This window comes from Spinacia oleracea, chromosome 1 (assembly GCF_020520425.1).
Source record: "Spinacia oleracea cultivar Varoflay chromosome 1, BTI_SOV_V1, whole genome shotgun sequence".
Taxonomy (NCBI): Eukaryota; Viridiplantae; Streptophyta; class Magnoliopsida; order Caryophyllales; family Amaranthaceae; genus Spinacia; species Spinacia oleracea.
The window spans coordinates 118,968,669-118,986,426 of record NC_079487.1 but is presented as its reverse complement, the minus strand read 5'-3'; the positions used below and the strand labels follow the sequence as shown (position 1 = coordinate 118,986,426).

At 34.9% G+C, this 17,758-nt stretch overlaps 2 protein-coding genes across 3 annotated transcripts; one reads left to right on the top strand and one right to left on the bottom strand.

Moving 5' to 3' along the window:
- Positions 1 to 3,576, top strand: LOC110799845 (glycine-rich RNA-binding protein 4, mitochondrial). 2 transcript variants are annotated; one of them, XM_022005111.2, is made up of 5 exons: positions 1 to 147; positions 405 to 512; positions 592 to 660; positions 793 to 899; positions 3,221 to 3,576. In XM_022005111.2, exons 2-5 carry the CDS (start codon positions 425 to 427, stop codon positions 3,299 to 3,301), a joined length of 345 nt encoding a protein of 114 aa, XP_021860803.1. In that variant the 5' UTR covers positions 1 to 147; positions 405 to 424; the 3' UTR covers positions 3,302 to 3,576. The 2 variants fall into 2 exon arrangements, with proteins under 2 accessions (XP_021860803.1, XP_021860804.1); XM_022005112.2 differs by having other exon boundaries at positions 119 to 161.
- A 199-nt stretch (positions 3,577 to 3,775) lies between these two features.
- LOC110799844 (glycosyltransferase BC10) lies at positions 3,776 to 13,344 on the bottom strand. Its single transcript, XM_022005110.2, has 11 exons — positions 13,136 to 13,344; positions 10,671 to 11,181; positions 8,888 to 8,986; positions 7,707 to 7,807; positions 7,501 to 7,572; positions 6,780 to 6,870; positions 5,629 to 5,709; positions 4,899 to 4,961; positions 4,678 to 4,800; positions 4,556 to 4,594; positions 3,776 to 4,468 (listed from the first exon to the last, which is right to left on the bottom strand). The coding sequence occupies exons 2-11, from the start codon at positions 11,049 to 11,051 to the stop codon at positions 4,340 to 4,342; spliced, it is 1,179 nt and encodes a 392-aa protein (XP_021860802.1). The 5' UTR covers positions 11,052 to 11,181; positions 13,136 to 13,344; the 3' UTR covers positions 3,776 to 4,339.
- Between the last annotated feature and the right edge of the window lie 4,414 nt (positions 13,345 to 17,758).

Sequence of the window (17,758 nt, the reverse complement as noted above, 5' to 3'; positions counted from 1 at the left end):
ATGCTACCCATCGAGGTACCCATGCAAACGCCAGCGGGAGATTAGTCCACTCGCCGAAGGCGGGCGAGGGCTAACAAATTTCATTTTCTACCTTCTTCCTCACTCGTCGTGTTCTTGGAACAAAACCTTCGTCGTTGGCAAACCACTGTGAGCTCTCTTCTGTATATTTTCAACTTTTCTCTGTTCCTTATCCGACCATTGATTTAATAACTTTAATTGATAAAAAATGAATCTTAATTGCTGTGCTCTTCAAACTCTATATTAACCCAAGTTTTTTTGAAATTTTAACAAAACCCATGTTTAATTTAACTATTCTGAGCCCTAATTAACTGTTATTGGCTGTGATGGATTTTGTTTGATTTAGTTTGCCAATTTTTGCATGTTTTTGGGATGGGTTTAATCAGGACTTTTTGAGTACGAGAGGATGAGAATAGGGGCGAGTTTCCGATGCTTTACGGCGTTGAAGTCTCAGTTCTCAACCGTTAGATTCAGCTCAGAGATCTTTGTAAGCAGTAAGATACATAGAATTTACTACCTGAATTGAGATTATTATTGATATTATGTTTTATTTATTTTGGATAATTGATGCAGGACTCTCATTTTACACAAAACATGAGGAATTTAGGAGCATGTTTTCTCAATTCGGCAATGTTAAAGAAGGTAGATTTTAGCATTTCTGGTGGTCATCTTTTTCTTCTGTTAGGACTATTGTTTGGGTCATTATTCAATTTTGGAAGTTTGAGCGACTTAATTGTGGTTTATACAAATGGGGTTTAATTGTGTATTCTGCAGCCAGGTTGATAATGGATAGTAGGACAGGAAGAACAAAGGGGTTTGGTTTTGTTACATTTGAGACGGAAGATGAGGCACATGAAGCTATTAAGAGTATGGATTGCAAGGTACTTTTCTCCTTCATTCTGATGATTTCACCCTTCTTGCTAGTGAGTAGTGATTTTGTTTGTTTGTAATTTGCATGTATGTTTTTGTGTGTACTCCCCCTTGCAGAGAGGGTGGGTGGGTTGGGGGGCAGCGGTGTGGATGCTCATAAGCATAATCTGCTGCGGAACTAAGTGGAGAAAGTAAAGGGTCTAATTTAGCATTTACTGCTCAGCTTTACATTTATGCAATTCCCAGGGTTAATTGTTTAATTTCAGTATGCAGATTGTTCATTGTGCATCTTCATGTGACCTGAGTATTTTACAGTCACCATGTTTGGGATTTAACAGGGATAAGATAGAGAGGGAGAAATAGGTATTGAGAAATGATGTTATATTTCTAGCTCAATTCAAATGCTTGCATGTTTTGGTTTGCAGTTTGGGTTTGCTTTGAAGCGTTTGAACTGCAAACTATTATTAAGTGCTGCGTATATTCAAAATTCCATCCCTATAAAATAACTATTCCCATTCCATTTGATTGCATCAACAATCTGGTGGTGTACAGTTTGTTTTGGGAAACTTGCCTGGAGTTAGGGCTTGCCTTTTATGGGGTTATAATTCAGGTTTAGCGGCAAACTGCAAACTAAGGTGAAACAGCACCATTGCGTTGATGAGCAGCATATTTCCCAGGGTTTCAAATAATGACAAGCTATTCAAATTCCTAAAAAAAAAAAATGTATGCTTGTAAGTAATATTCATGAGTTAAGCCTTTATATATTGTCGTCTAAAATTGGTGTTTTGGACATTTTGAAATTTTGATAACATGGAACCTTTGAATTGGCAGCTTGATTCTTTTGGAGGTGTTACTTCCTTTTATGTGGGTTTCTAAATGTTGAAACATAGTGGAGTATGTTTCCGTGCTTCGTAGAAGAGAAGTGAAAACCCAGGCTGTGCATCTTTATTAGGTCTCAGGATCTGAATAGTGGGTTTACCGACCTTTCCAGGTTTCCCTCCCGATCTGAATACTCTTTTAATGGAAATGGAGGTATCATACAGAAGGGCCCTTAGGAGAAGAGTGATCTGCTAAGGATCTGTATTAGGGGAAGGGCACTTTAGCGAGTAGCATTACTTTTCAGTCATTAGATAGCTAGTTAGTTACAGGACGAACTCTATAAATAGAGGAGAGGAGGGAGAGAGAAAGGATGCTGAAGTCTCAAGCACGATTTCTTCAAACCTCTAGAATGGATGCTCTTTTGTTGGTTGTTTTACATTTTGGGAGATAACAAGCCTCTAGAGTCTAGAATGCTTGTAAGTTGTACGTAGTAACTAACTAACTAACTATCCTCTATTATTGCTGTTTTCGAGTTATTAATCAATCAAACTTCATATTCTTTCTTTAATCCTCACATTTCACCTCTTACATCTGTCCAAAGCTTAGCTGATTCATAGCATGATCTAGGAAGATTACTATCTGCTTTTTACAGTTGGTGTACATAAGCTACAGATGCCCTGGTTGGTTAGAGTTTCCACGGATTGTTATATTGCTGGACAATGTACTAAACGCCTGGGTTGAGTAAAAAAGCTGGAAATGGAGAGAAAATGTTATTATTAGAGATATTTGGATGCAGTCATGCAGCTTCTCATATCAAATTATTCCCTAGGCTTTATCTCTTGCTGTTTGGACAGAGGATATGTTGTGTTCTTGTCTTGTGTAAGACTTTTGGGATGGAAATACCTGTCATCGGAGCTTTAAGAGGGGAGGATGTTATTTTTTTGGAAGAAGAGTTATAGATATGCTGAAGGTCCCTTCTCCAACGTGAGTTCTCTTTGTTGGGTAATGACTAATGACCGCTACCTTCTAAGATCTAATTAGTCAAAGGTATATGGAATGAGGTGTTTGCCTTTTAGAATTTGTAGAGAAAATGTTAAGTTAAATACAAAGGTGCACACTGTCCGAAATTGGTGTAAGAAAATTGTATGATTATGCGTTCATATGTGAGGCCCATAAGGTCATAACCATCTGGACTCATCAATAGATTTTACATAGAAGCTTTGATGGCTACTTACATATACTACTTACAGTAACTTGAAAATGATGCCTAGTTACTAAAAACACAAATTTTTTAGCAGTTTTTCTCGTACAAATTTGTGGTTTGTGGTTACATTTGTAAAGAGCTGTAAGTATGATCGAGCCACTAACGACACACTGGTAAAGGATATTTGTTCAACTAATTGGGTAACTGCTTATTCATGTTTCTTCTCGGCTCATGTTTCTTCTCTCATTAACTTACCAAGCTGCAAAGTTCTCCTGTTTTTGCATTTGAAGCTGCTTCTTTTCAATGCAGATAGTCCAAGGACGACTGATTTCTGTGGAACCTGCCACGACAAAAAAGGCTGATGGAGATGGTGTCGACTCCCATAGCTGAAAGTTCTCGGTTTTGAACTCAACTCCATATTAGGCATGCTGCGTATCGTCTGATGAACTACCCCATCAACAGTGAAGTATGATAGCAATCCCTGTATAAGGAAGTGCTGCTACAAATACAAAATTCGTTCTGAACTTTCACTGTTCATATCTCATTGTTTAAACATAGGCATGCCATCAAGTCTCGTGACTCACTTAACAATTAACACTAGCACTTGTGGATAATGTAAGCTATACTGCACTATTTTTTGTTGCTTGTAATAACTTTATTAATCCCCTCTTCGAATTATTAAACCAAATGTCTCCGGTAAAGAAAGTTAAGGAGACAATCCAGGTATGCTACTTGTAACCATAAAGGGTGTTTACGTGTTCGAATCAAAATCATATAAGAAGTACGGAGGAACATTTGGTTAGAAACGTTCCAAAAATCATTGTAAAATGTAGTAAATAAGCTACAAGTTATTCTCTACCTTGATACAATGAAGTGCATCTTTTCCATGCATCATTTTATAGATGAACCTTTTATTTGGTGAACTTTTTCTTTGCTTTTTTCTCTGATACAGTGACAGTGTTGGTTTCTAAATAACATATCTCTAGCTTATACGGACGGGGTACTTCGTATTCGTTACCAAAGCAAAGTTGATAGCACTAAAATACAATGTTAAAAAAAAAATACTACTACACCCCAAAAGTGAGGGGGCTAGTTATACTATGAGTATCTACTCGCTTAAAAACAAGCCTAATTGCATTTCTGTAACCCAAAATTTCACGGCTAACAAGGAACCCTAAGGGGAGGCAGAAGGGACTGCAAATTAGTTGGCCTACAATTGCAACAAAATAGGCCCTCAAGTCAAGCACTGCTGAATTGCTGATAGCTCATCACCGGATATTTCAGAACATTGCAACGGATGTATGTGTGCAGCAAATTCATCTGACTATATTCCACTTTCAAGTCTCGTTGCATCCTAATGATAATATATACCAAAAAATACGAGGTCAACCATATCGATTGACCAAAAAGAATGAACATGTTCGCCCATTATACCACTGTATAATTGGAGAACTGATTAATCAACTTTCCTAATGTCTCAGGATAAAATTTCCGAGCAAATAGATAACAAGGCCGCTTCTGTCCGTTCCACAAACATGGTGTTATTGTCACTGGATTCTGTAACAGAAAACTTTCATTTGTCAAGTGATTCAAGTCCATAAAAATTGAAAAGTTCACACTTACAATTCTAAGAAGATCTTATACCTTATCATCACTTGTCAGATGCACATTCTGATCAATAAACTGCATCATGCCAAAAGAAAGTTAGCAAGCTGCTCATTAACATTGAATGCAAAAGCAAGATTCAGATTTGACAAAAATCATACTGTCAAATTTCTTAGAAGCTCAAAAGTGATGTCTTCAGCTCTGAAAGACCTGGGATGCCACTTTCTCTCAGACCAGTCAACATATGTCACTGACCAATTTGCTATTCCTCCAGGATCAGTCATCTGAGTATATTAAAAGACATAGAGTGAGGAACATTAACATACATACTGGATGATCAACAACACATGGTAGAGAAGTTAACTCCATAATAATTACTAACATGGAAGAAAGTTGGCAAATAATGCTCATCAGAATAGCAGTTCTTTCCATGCTCCATTCCTGGCTGTGAAAGAAAAAACAGCAACGTCAATTAAAGGTGCCACCACGGAGAAACTGAAATCGATTCCTAGATTTCAACAACCTAGCACAGATTACATCCAAAAAATCTTCAACAGATGTGATAATATCCCATCTCCATGGTCACTTCATCAAGTTATTGGAGAAAGGTGAATTTAAATATCAAAATATTTTGTTCTTTAGTAACTATCATATGCATTGCACAGAAGATGAACAGAGTACAGGAGGATCATGAGAATCACAGTTAATCCCACTTCAGGTCCACTCTCCAAACTTTGCTTAATCCACCAGTATGGGAAATTAAGCTTTTGGAAATACTGGAATTTCACCTCGTAAAGTATTTCATAGTCTCAATCAGCTTCATTCAGAATGGACAAAGTTAACAAGCACGGCACCCATGAGTAGTTGTTCCATTGACACATCAGCACTCTAGTTAGTTATTCATAAGCAATATGCTACCAGCTCTACGGATGGTCACATATCAAGTGATTTTGCATGGGTGATTCAATAATTTTCATTTGTGGCTCAATAATTAATAAATATAGAATTTTCTAAATAATAGATTAGGCTTCCAGGTTAAGCCTACAATCAGGAAGCAAAACCATAATAGACTTGGCTTTCAGGTGCATCGTTTTCACAATTGTAGAGTTTACCTTGCAATACAGCTTGAATTTTCTGTAGTATAAGCTGTCAGCCATGACAATTAGGGCATGCTGGCGTTTCATGGTGAACCACTGGAAAAGATTTTTTAAAAACGAAAAATGTTAAATTTGCAATCACATGAACAGTTATATGTAAAACAAATAATACGCTATGAATTAACATATCTTACACATCTTTAATGACAGGCAGGAAGAAGATAATTTGATTAAAATAAGCTGGAAATTACAGTAAAGAAATGGATATTCAAGCTTTCAATAGGCTTGATTCTCTCCCAATGAACACTCTAAAACCTAAGCAAAATACTCAACAGTAGTTACAACCAAGAGAAGAATCATAAAGACATGGATCGACTCTGTCCTCAACTAGTCAACTTGTCTGACATAGAGCCACAGAAAATGGTTCCAATGACTCTGAAACAGTGAAACATGAAGTTGTAAGCCAGTCAATTCTTTGTAGAGAACCTACTATGACCAAAAGTTGACTATTGTACTGAATGGTCTTCCTTTACATTTCTTGAAATAGCAATGATTTACTCTCAGTACCGTCTAATATTAGACGTAATTCTTGCTTCTTCAGAGAACATATAAGGCACATAAATCCAGAAGGAAAGCCACAGGAAATAAAAAAGAGGTCTATCTTAGTTTTCCTATCAGGAAAATTTTCAAACACACTATTTCATTGCAGGTGCACCTTTCAGAAAAAAGGAAAAATACTTGCAAAAAAGACTTGTTATTGGAAATTACAAAAAAGAAAAAGAAAGGAGCTATATGTTGTTCACCAAGTCTACCACGATTGGATTACAAATGAGAACTTTGGTTAAAGAAAACTTCTAGAATAAGAATACCTCATATCAACAATGTTTTAAACAAGGGTGAAAAAGAGAAAAAAAGAAAAAGAAAAAGAAAAAGAAGAGCACTTGGACATACACACAGAAAAACCTGGATGGGGAAAACATAAAGAGCAGGGTTTACTTTCATTTCTCTCTTTTTGGTTGGAAAAGATGGAAAAAGTTCATCACACCCAGTCTGACTAATTTCTGACAAGCATAGTGATATTTGTATAATTCTTGACAAATGGAGATCAACTGTGAATCATTCCGCAGCCCTATAATCACATAAGCTAGATCTGAGTCAATTCATACCTGTGAACCCTTCCGGAAGTCTTCCCTTTCAACCTCGGGCAACATGTGCTCAGAATATCTTCCAGTACCATGTGGTCCAAGATCAAGAAAACTGGGAAGGAGAGAATCTAGGCCAATTAGCTTTTTTCAACAAGATAAAGATAGAAAGTTAATCAGAGCTGAGGAAGCATAGAATCAAGACCATAAACCTAGTAACCTATACTGAGGTTCATTTTGAAGGCCTAATACAGAAGACAGATTCATCAAGCACACTTTGAACAAGAAAGAATAGTGAAATATGTTTGCTTGCACAGGCAAAATCAGTTTTGGACTGTAATTTTGCTACAGAAAAATAGTGTTCTAGTGAAACAATAATTAATGGAAATAACATATGTTTGATTGAATTGATTCCAATGCAGACTTTCAAAATAACACACTCATTATTCAAAACCTATATTATTTCAATTCTAAATTTCACCTCAACATGGATTTGGATGCTTGACACTTCATTTTAAATCAAAACATGCAAAATTTTGAGAGGATGGTCAAGACAAAATCTGGAGACATAGCTGTGTCATATACTAGTAGCCAGGTCTGAGTAACATAGTTCAATATACACTGGTAAAGTGGTAATACAAAAAACAAGTCTCACGATTATACTAGAATCTGGGACCCATGTTGGTGCCTGAAAACAATTAAGTCAATAAGTCACATAATTATTCATGCAGAATTAGCTTCTTACCAGTCAAGAAAGCTGACATTCGTGAACATGAGATAGTTGTAAATATAATCAAAATTATGAAGCGGTATACAACTGCAAAGAGTAAAAAGGAAGATAAAGTTATCATGATTGACATTTGATCGTGAGTTTGTCTTCCAAACAACACGTGCCATGTACCAACTGCCAAGTCCATAAACGCTACAGCAAAAGCAATCAGTGGCATTTACCTGTCCGATAGTAAGACAAAGTGCTGGTTGTCAGGATCTTTAAGCGCATGAGCGAGAAGTCTCCTTTCCGCATCAACCATTGAGATTTTACCCCAGACTACCTGTGAAAATTATGACAGAGGCATAAATCCAATTAACAATGCCACTTTAAAAGCACAAATAGGGCTTCTTAGCTCACAACAAAGAGTCATTAATTAAGGGCACATGTCAACAGTTCACTAGTGATTTCTGTTCAAAAAAGTTGCAATAATTTAAAAATCAGCAAATAATTTTATAGTATGACTTAATTGGTGGCATGAGAGTGGATAAGGGAACACCATTCACTACCTAGTTTTGTTAAGGGAACACCACTCACCTGCACCAATTTGCATATTTTGGATTTCCATTTGTATGGGGGTTTAGCTAATTAGGTAGACATTGGTTCAGGCCTTCAGATAATTAGCATTACAAACATATTAAATTTTACAAATATATTTCGTTGAGTAGTCACAATAACAGTTACTCCCTCTGTTTTCCTAAGTTCTACTCACTTTCCGTTTTGAGATGTTTTCTAAGTCTACTCACTTCTAATTTATTCCATTTACATCAATCTTTTTATTCATATTATATCACCTCTCACCCCACTTTGTGAGACCCAATAATATTTAATAATTTTCTTATTCTCTACGTCCCTCCTTAAAGAAAAAGCACCCACGTGGGTGGTCTCTCGCTTGAGGTCTCATTGGTTTCTATTGCTACAATAACTGAGTAGAACTCGGGCAATGGAGGGAGTAACAAGTAAAAATAAGTGAATAACTGAAATAATGGGAGTAGAACTTATGCTGGAAGTCCATAACGTTATAAATGATAAAAAGAAGACTGTCTATTGCAATTTTGAGATGAATTAGCTGCCCTAAAACAGAGAATGACAAGGAATAGATCAAGAGCTTGTTGCCTTGTTCTGCTATTTGTTCCTTGTCCAATTAAGTTTAATCCTTTAAAGTAACTCTCGCTAAATATTCCTAATAATGCCACATCGAGATTTTTTCTTATGCAGCAGGAAAACACCAAATTGGCAGTACAACCATGATTTTTTTTTCCCATCCATATTCTTGTTTTGTCTTACTCATGTTACTTTGTGCGCAGGCAATACAATATGTGATACCACTCAGGATCGTTTACAACAAAAGTAACAAACTTACCGAGTCACTCCTTATGTCTCGACCAATAAAGTAACGGCTTACGTGCACCGGTTTTTCCCTTGATGCATGTACAAAAACAGAAAATCTGCCTTCATGACCCTGAGGAAACAGAATGTTGTATATCATTTATGAGATGATAAGAATGAATACAGGTCAAAAACTCAGCAACAAAAAACAATTTCAGCCTTCTCTAAAATGTATAATCAATACAGAGTACAACAAAAGCAAAAGAGAATAAGATTTTTAAAGCCATCTACTCTTTTAACTCATATATCAGTAAACTTCAAAATTTGCTCTTATTATTTAAACTCGTTTATCAGTAGACGTCAATATTTGTTCTTCTAATCACAGGAACCCTAAAGTAGTTGTGTAAAATTGGGGTAGCGGCAAGGCTACAGCATTTGGGACATTACCAATCAAATATATAGCGTTTATTCTGACAGTTCATGCCAATCTGTAGACCTGTACTAATTCAAACATTACTACATAAAGGGAGACCATTCCAATTAAGCAATCAGGGTAAATATAAATTATAACATGCTAATATACTTAACATGGTTTCCCATAATACTTGGCATTTCAGAGCAATATAAATAGTTCCATCCAAAACCATTAAATTCCAAAAGTCCAAATTTAGGCTGTTCGATCCTTTTACAGCACACGGACGAGCTTAATCCCGGTCTAATCAATACTCATATTAGATAAATGAGAGAAAAGTTTCAGATCTTCCAAACAAGTCTTCATAACTAATACTCATATTGATGTGTTCTACATTCATGGCAAGTCCTTAAATGAAAGCTTCAAAGTTAGGAAGGCCTCCCTCAACAACATAGTTCGTATCAAACTCCAAGATCATATGTGTCTTCTACCAACTGCCAATTACTTCAGATATTAAGACATGAGTCACACAGCCTTCGATCAGCTTCCCCAGAAAATGCCAAATGCACTTCTTAAAAAATTGATGCACAATATGGAAAGAGGAAATGCTCTGCATGCTTGTACTTTCCGTGCCAACTTAAGAACTTCTGAAGTAAGCATGAAGTTTACTTTTATCATCATGTAAGTCAAGCTATAACATTTCGAAAGAAAGAAAATATAAAGCCTTAAAGACCAGGAACAATAATTAACAGTTTTGGCAATCACCTATACCCAAAAATGACTGAATTTTAAGAAAAATTAAATATGTGACACCTATGCTCAAATTTCTCCTCCCTTTAGTTAATCTTTCAATCACTCCTTAATGCACAGTACCCAAAGTTTCCTTCAATTCACTCTGTTCACTGTTTCTTTGGTAGCCAGTGTACCATGTCCATGACTCATAGCACTGTTAGTCATCTTCATCCTTTTTTCCCCTCAATAACAGAACAGAGATGTCCAAAAGTCATCACCCCCCCCCCCCCCCCAAAGCCTTCATAGGAAGACTGGAGGTAAAGTCCACGTCTGCCTTTCTTCCATAAAAATAGCATTGGTGGAATGGAGGATAACTAGTCCATATAAGTGACCAGAAAGATTTAAAATATAAGGTTATATCAGAAACCTCAAGTGAGCAAGAGAGAATGTAAAGGAAATGCATCAATGCAAACTGCAAAGACACACAACCCAGTAGTTGTTCATCCAGTAACTACCTCATTCAGAGGAATGCCAAGAGAGAGGGAACAAGACATAAACCAGTTAAAGTGAAATTAGACAGATGAAAAATACTAATAACACATAAACAGTGACGAAAGGATTTCCTAATCTAAAAACAGAAAACTAACAAAGGAAAGGAGGGATATGAACTAACCTGGAAGAACTTATCCCAGAGTCTTTCAAAAGGTAGGGTACCAGGGGTCAGAAACATAAAGGCAATTTTTGGGTTTTTAGATTCAACATGAGGTGTCTTCAAAACTTCTCTAACAACAACACGGCTATAAATTTCATCATCAGTCAGCTCCCTGGAAGGTGTGGTGTCTTCTTCGGCATAAATTAGACAACCTTTAGAGGGAAAGAAACTACAGGGTGCAGAAGTTCGGAGCGGATAAACATAGGCAGCAATGAGAAAAAGACACACCATAGAAACCAGTATGATGATCCATACTGGCCTCTTCATATGCGATCTCTGACGCGACCCAGACATAGTCACCATATCTCTTACACGAAACTGCCATGCACGAGATGTCTTCATTTAGAAAGCAGGCTCTTGGAGTTCCACATCATTCACACTTCAAATCCCACATAAAAATAGTCTTGATACTTGATTGGCTTAAATGCAGTATGAACTAACCAATATCCTGAGTTCACACCACAAGATTTCCCTGTATTTGAAAGGCATAATTCAGAAATTATCCACAAGTAATCAAAAGCTTTCACGAAAAGAAACATAAAAAGCTTTAATTGCTAAAGATGTATTCAGTATTCACTTGCCATGCCATAATTGATATTTAAAGTGATGAAGAAAGAAATCTTCTACTTGGTAGGAAGAGAGCTATTGTTACCAAATGGTCCAACCAGATATTTTACATTGGCTCACGATCCTCTATTGCGAGAAGTAACTCATATGAAATTTGTTGACAGTTAAGTAACAAATCACTCAGATTATTTGAAATTTGTTCGTAGACCACAAGCTTAGGACTGTGTTCCAGAGTAATAAGTAGGAAAAATAAGTTAATTTATACTCCTTCAAGTAGTTTAATCTCTCCTCAAAAAATTTATTTTATTATACAAACAACTCTTTCGCAGTTTGAAACTTTGGATGCTTGAGGCAGTCTAGTGACCCCCAGAAAGGCAGAACATGAAGAAGAATTGTCTCCTCCCAAAAAAATGCAACAAATTGCTTAAGAACATTCGAAATGCGTTGTAAATAAATGAAAAAATAACTTAATAAGAAAGTTGTTGATTACTTATAGATCAAATAGCTTACAAATAACGGGAGAGCTGAAATCAATTATTCTTTTAAGTACAAAATCAAGTTTATTCATGTAATTGAGTCTCTTAGTTCTAACAGAATCCTCCCTGATATGAACTTATGTAATAAACATCCATTAATGAAATCTTTTGCTGTGATAAAGTGAAAGACAGAAGTGCTTCCTGAAAGGCAATCATTCAATGCAGAAGATTTAAATTGATTTGTCATAGCATGTCTTAAGTCCACTGTCATAAATGTACCACAAACTACACTACACCAAATCTAGTTTGGAGAAAAATTCCACAAAAACATGTTTGGCGAAACTAGACAAAAACTTCATTCTGTAGTAAACAAATTTCACATACAAACAGTAAAGGATCATCAAGACTTTTCCCACAACTAGTACAGTACTACTTCAGAAGTCGGACAAAATTTTCTGTTTCGAATAATAATGACACAGACACACTAGTACCTACAATAAAAAAAAAACAGGTGGTTTCACATAAAAGATGAAGCCATCATCTTAAACTTACCCATCTAATTACCTTTACAATTATGAGCAACTTCAACTCACTGTTATCTAAAATTCTAAATAAACAATTTGTGGCCATAATTAAACAGTTCAATAGCATCTTTCAGGGAATGAACCAAGGCACAAAACAAGAATCATAACAGATATAAGCAAACCCAATTTGCTGATTGCATTTTTCCAGATAATCAATGCGACTAGCCGACTACATTATGTATAACACAATTGCTTACACACTCAATCTGAATCAAAAACACAAAATCGTAGGGCCTCAGACTGTCAAGGACAAGAGCTTCATAATACACCATACACTGAGCAAATTACAACTCAAAAAAGCAAAATATTATGGAATTTCTTGAAATTACATCCAAAATGGAAATAATTTACGAAGCGCACGAAGAATAAAGCAAAAAATAAAATAACAGCACGCCAATCATTTAGGTTTTCCGTAAAACATACTTATACAATAATTAAGTCAGGGCATATTCAAATTCTTTCCATAAAACAAAGGAAAACCAAACGACAAAACAGGAAATATTTAATTAATTGCGATAATCTACCAACAGAGGAATGATATCTAACCCAGATTCTTGCACCAAATTTAACAACGAAAACTCAAAATTCAATTCCAAAACAATCAAAACACACACAAATGTCACATAAAATTACAGCATGGTACACCTTCCCCCAATTTTTCAAATGTATAGAAAATCAGTAACCTAATTCACGTAATTTCTCATCAATCTTTTCCAAAAATAACAACAAAAATCCTAAATCTTTAAGTTTAAACAAACAAATTAACAAAAACAGTCCGATAAATAACGTGAAAATGTACCCGATTGAGTGCGGAGAGCTGTGAATGAATGCAGGAATCAAAGGGAAAAGAGGAAAGATAAAATGCCGAAGCGAGAGGTCGAATTGCTTCCCGTGCGATCTACGACTGCGAAAAATGAAGATGAATCGATGATGATGATGATAGGAAAAGAAAGAGCAAACACTGATAAAAATGGCAAATTTATATGTTCGTATAATAGTAACATAAATACCTCGTTTCATGGCTTAATTTGTATTTTAATATTCCTAATCAATAAATAATCGTATTTTAGTATTCCATGGTTGTTTTTTAAAAAATAATAATAATTTGAGTAGAAGTGAATTTTAATACTATTTGTTCCACTTTCACGGTTCCACTTGCTCTCTCTATCATTTCTATATTTCGTTTTGGGCTATTTTAAAATACATTGTGTCTCATGTGTGACCAGTCACATCATCAATTTGATGGCGTGATGTGTTCAACTAATATGGAGAAAGTTATAAATGAGTGTTACTTGACTTCTATGCTGGTGTTATTTATACATTGTATTCGCCGTTACTTTTTTTCTGTTTTACTGCAGTTTCTTGAATTTCATGTTAGAGGTTGCTTGTATAAACGAGTGTTACTTGATACTCTATGTTGGTGTTACTTATACATTGTATTCGTCGTTATTTTTCTTATTTTATTGCAGTTTCATGTAAGTGGTTCCTTGTATAGACTAGTGTTACTTGTCTTTCTATGATGATGTTACTTGTACGTTGTATCCGTTGTTATTTTCTTGCGTTTACTACATTTTCTTGAATTTCATGTTCGAGGTTCCTTGTATAGGTCGGTGTTACTTGATCTTTTATGCTGATGTTACTTTTAGTTATTGCATTTTCTTCAATTTCATGTTAGAGGTTCCTTGTATAAACTGGTGTTACTTGAATTACTATGTTGATGTTACTTATACCTTGTATTCGCGGTTACTTTTCTTGTTTTATTGCAGTTTCATGTAAGAGGTTCCTTGTATAGATCGGTGTTACTTGACTTTCTATGATGATGTTACTTGTACGTTGTATTCGTGTGTTATTTTCTTGTGTTTACTACATTTTTTTGAATTTTATGTTCGAGGTTCCTTGTATAAACTGGTGTTACTTGACCTTTTATGCTGATGTTACTTTTAGTTATTGCATTTTCTTCAATTTCATGTTAGAGGTTCCTTGTATAAGCTGGTGTTACTTGAATTTCTATGTTGATGTTACTTATACCTTGTATTCGCGGTTACTTTTTTTTTTTGTTTTATTGCGATTTTTTCAATTTCATGTTTGAGTTTCCTTGTATATACTGATGTTACTTTATTTTCTATGTTGATGTTACTTTATTTTCTATACTCACGTTACTTTATTTTCTATGCCGATGTTACTTTGTTTTATGCCTTTAAACGCGTTGGGTTTATTTACCAGTGTGAACATGTCACATCATCAAGTTGATGGCGTGACTGGTCTCATATAAGAAATGAGGTTTAAAATATTATTACTCGTATACTCATATTCCCTCGATCCCCTAATACTCGCACCGTTTTGATTTTTGCACTATTCAAATAATTTATTTTGACCCTATTTTATTTTTAGTATATGAAAACAAATGTAAGTATATAATATATTGTTGGCTTCATCTTAATATAAATTTCCAAAATATTAATATTTGTATAAGTTTTTATAATATGTAGTTAAAGATATTGGTGGTCAAAATTGTGCATTGGGAAACGTGTCCAGTCAAAATAATGCGAGTATCAAGGAACGGAGGGAGTACTAGAATAACAATGTCAGTTTTGTTGATCAAAATTTTACTGTCACATAAAATATATGCGGCTTTACTATTTTTCTCTTCAATTTCAGTTAACAAAAACTTAACTCGTATTGTAAGACAAAGTTGAAGTAACTTTAAATACTTTTAAGTTACTCTACCATAATGTAAAAGTTATATTTTTATAGTGATAGAATTTTTGTCTTTGATAAAAAATAAACCCTTCAAAATAAGTAATAATGTACTACTTATAAAGTTAACCATATGATCATTAAAATATTTATCCACTATTTGTTTTAATAATATAAAAAAATTAATCAAAATATGTTAAAAGTTATCAAAATTTTGATAAAAATCATCCCAATATATCATAAATGTATTGTACATTATGAGTGTGAAAATCTCTTGTTATTTGAATAAGTTCAAGTTCACGGAATATTGGTATTATGGATTGAGTTTTGATTGGATAATTGAATCTCACAAAATACACAAATTCTTATTTATAATGGGTGTACAATAAATATTGTACATCGGAGTAAAAGTTGACTCAAAATGCTTAAAAGTTACATTTATATATGTAAAAGTTATCTATTTTTTAATGATAAATTTTTTCATTTGAATAAAAAATATTTCTTCAAAATCACTAATAATGTATAAATTAATCATTTAACTCTTTAAAATGTTTATCTATCAACTTTTTAATTTTATAATATAAAAGTTACAGAAAAATAGGTTAAAGTTACAAAAAAACTGCATAAAAATTATCTTTTGCACAAAATAAAAGTATTTGAATAAAATAGGAAGGAATGTAAATAATAATGTTTTTTTTTTGGAAAGTTTTTAAAGTGTTGTAAAAGTAGACTAGTGGATGAGTGGAACTGTTGGAACTCCTCCCTTGGGAAGATTATACGCATTCTTTTTGGGTATGTTACTATGTTTAATTTATAAAAGAAACTTTAATGGTTTATTTATTGAATTATTGTATTAGAACGTGTAAGAGAGAGCCGGAAGGTCGAGAAAAACAACAGTGTACGACGTAGAAGCACGAAAGCACATAAAGGTTTTGAATGCTATGGGACGTGGGGCGGGCAATTTTTTGGAAAAAGCACGACAAAACATGGAACGACTCGACCCGACACGACAAAGCACGCTAAATTTCGAAAAATTTGGATTAGGCACGTGCGGCCCGACCAGGCTCGACACAACGGCTTGTGGGCCTGGGCCCGATTTTGAAATTTTCGACCCCACTAGCCGACATGACGCAGAGTGGGCTTGACGTGGGTTGAGCCCATTCAGGTCACGACCGTAGCTCTCCCCATCCCACAACAATCTTTAGATTCCGCTCTCATTTTTTTTGGAATGATCCTGAATAAATATGCATACTCCTCTATACGCATGGAGAAATTAGGGGAAGGGACATGGTTTTCTGCATGATATGGTTGAAAATTATAAAAATGCACATACGTAATGTAGCTTCAAGTAGTAAGGTAGTAAGGTGTTAAATTTTCTCTAGAAAGCTAGCTAGGAGATAATGGGTTATGGGTGTAATGTTGAATCTCATAATTCTCATTGCCCTTGTTTTTTTGAACATTGCTAACAAAAAACAAATCTACTTTTACATTAATTAGTTTGAGATAAATATCTATTTAATGTCTCCTAGTATATAATTTTTAGTTCTGTCTCACACAATACATGGAGAGGGTAATGAAATGTCTTGCCTCGCATGTCAATCCTTTTTTTTAACTCAAAATATGAAAAGAGGGAGTGCCTAGAAGCTAAGATGGGATTACTTGACATTTATGCAATTCATCATAGTTTGACACATGTTCATTATGGTTCCATGCGGATGGGCGAATATTTCGGTCCCATAGTGCTCCTTCCGAGCTCGTGCCAATTTCTAAGATCGTGCCCGAACACGACATACAAGCGAACCTTAGTAAGAAGGAAGTAGGATTTGAAATTCCAATTAAACACCCCTCCTTGTCAAAAAATGACACGACCTTTATATTGGTGTGTTAGCTTGTATAACTAGCTGGTGCAAATTTTTTTAAAACATCAGGGGCTTGATCGAATAACCTCGACGGAAGATTCTTTCCGCATCTCAATGCCTCTCCTGCCATGCCGAGCTTACAACTACCTAGTGCCGTTCGGGCCAATTTTGTATTCGCCTGACCCAATTTCTATCGTTAGAGCAACTTCAACTGGTTAAAAAAAGGACGTGCTCACGAAAAGTAAAAACACATGAGAATGTAGCCAATTGTTGGTAAATTAATGACATAAGCAACTATCAAGATCTTGAAGCTATTTTGAGTAGATAACTTAAAATCTTATTGGATATTGAATAATTTATTTTGATTCAAATAAATAAACTAAATACCTTGTTGCCAACCAATGTAAAACTTTGTAAATTAAATTATTTTCTGTATTTTACAAAATTAAAAAATAAAATATAAAAATCACGAAAAGTAACATCATTATTTTTTTTTTTTTTTTTTTTGTGTGCAAATGGGCCACAATGACGAAAATAAAAATCGATCTTATGATCACCTGGAACCAGGAGAGAAGCCTCTAACGAACTGAGCTATCTCATACTCTCAAAAGTAGCATCATTGAAGTTGCTAAGTTAACGTTAATTGTTAACCTGTGTTCCAAATGACTAGTGTGCCCTTATTAAAGTTGCTAAGTTAACGTTAATTGTTAACCTGTGTTCCAAATGACTAGTGTGCCCTTATTAAAGAGATTTTAAGCGGTTAATTAAGATCCAAGTGCCGAAAGTGGGTCCTAAAACCGATTACCCATCTAACGTGGCATCTCGACAATCACCAAATCCAGCAATTTTCTCTCTCCTCCGTAACC

Excerpts from the sequence above, each read along its gene's own strand:
- LOC110799845 (XM_022005111.2), top strand. The coding sequence starts at position 425 with ATGAGAATAGGGGCGAGTTTCCGATGCTTTACGGCGTTGAAGTCTCAG. Across the intron at positions 661-792 it reads ATTCGGCAATGTTAAAGAAG|CCAGGTTGATAATGGATAGT; the intron begins GTAGATTTTAGC and ends TGTATTCTGCAG. Across the intron at positions 900-3,220 it reads TTAAGAGTATGGATTGCAAG|ATAGTCCAAGGACGACTGAT; the intron begins GTACTTTTCTCC and ends TTTTCAATGCAG.
- LOC110799844 (XM_022005110.2), bottom strand. The coding sequence starts at position 11,051 with ATGAAGACATCTCGTGCATGGCAGTTTCGTGTAAGAGATATGGTGACT. Across the intron at positions 7,573-7,706 it reads TTTGTCTTACTATCGGACAG|TTGTATACCGCTTCATAATT; the intron begins GTAAATGCCACT and ends TACTCTTTGCAG. Across the intron at positions 6,871-7,500 it reads AATGTCAGCTTTCTTGACTG|TTTTCTTGATCTTGGACCAC; the intron begins GTAAGAAGCTAA and ends TCTCCTTCCCAG.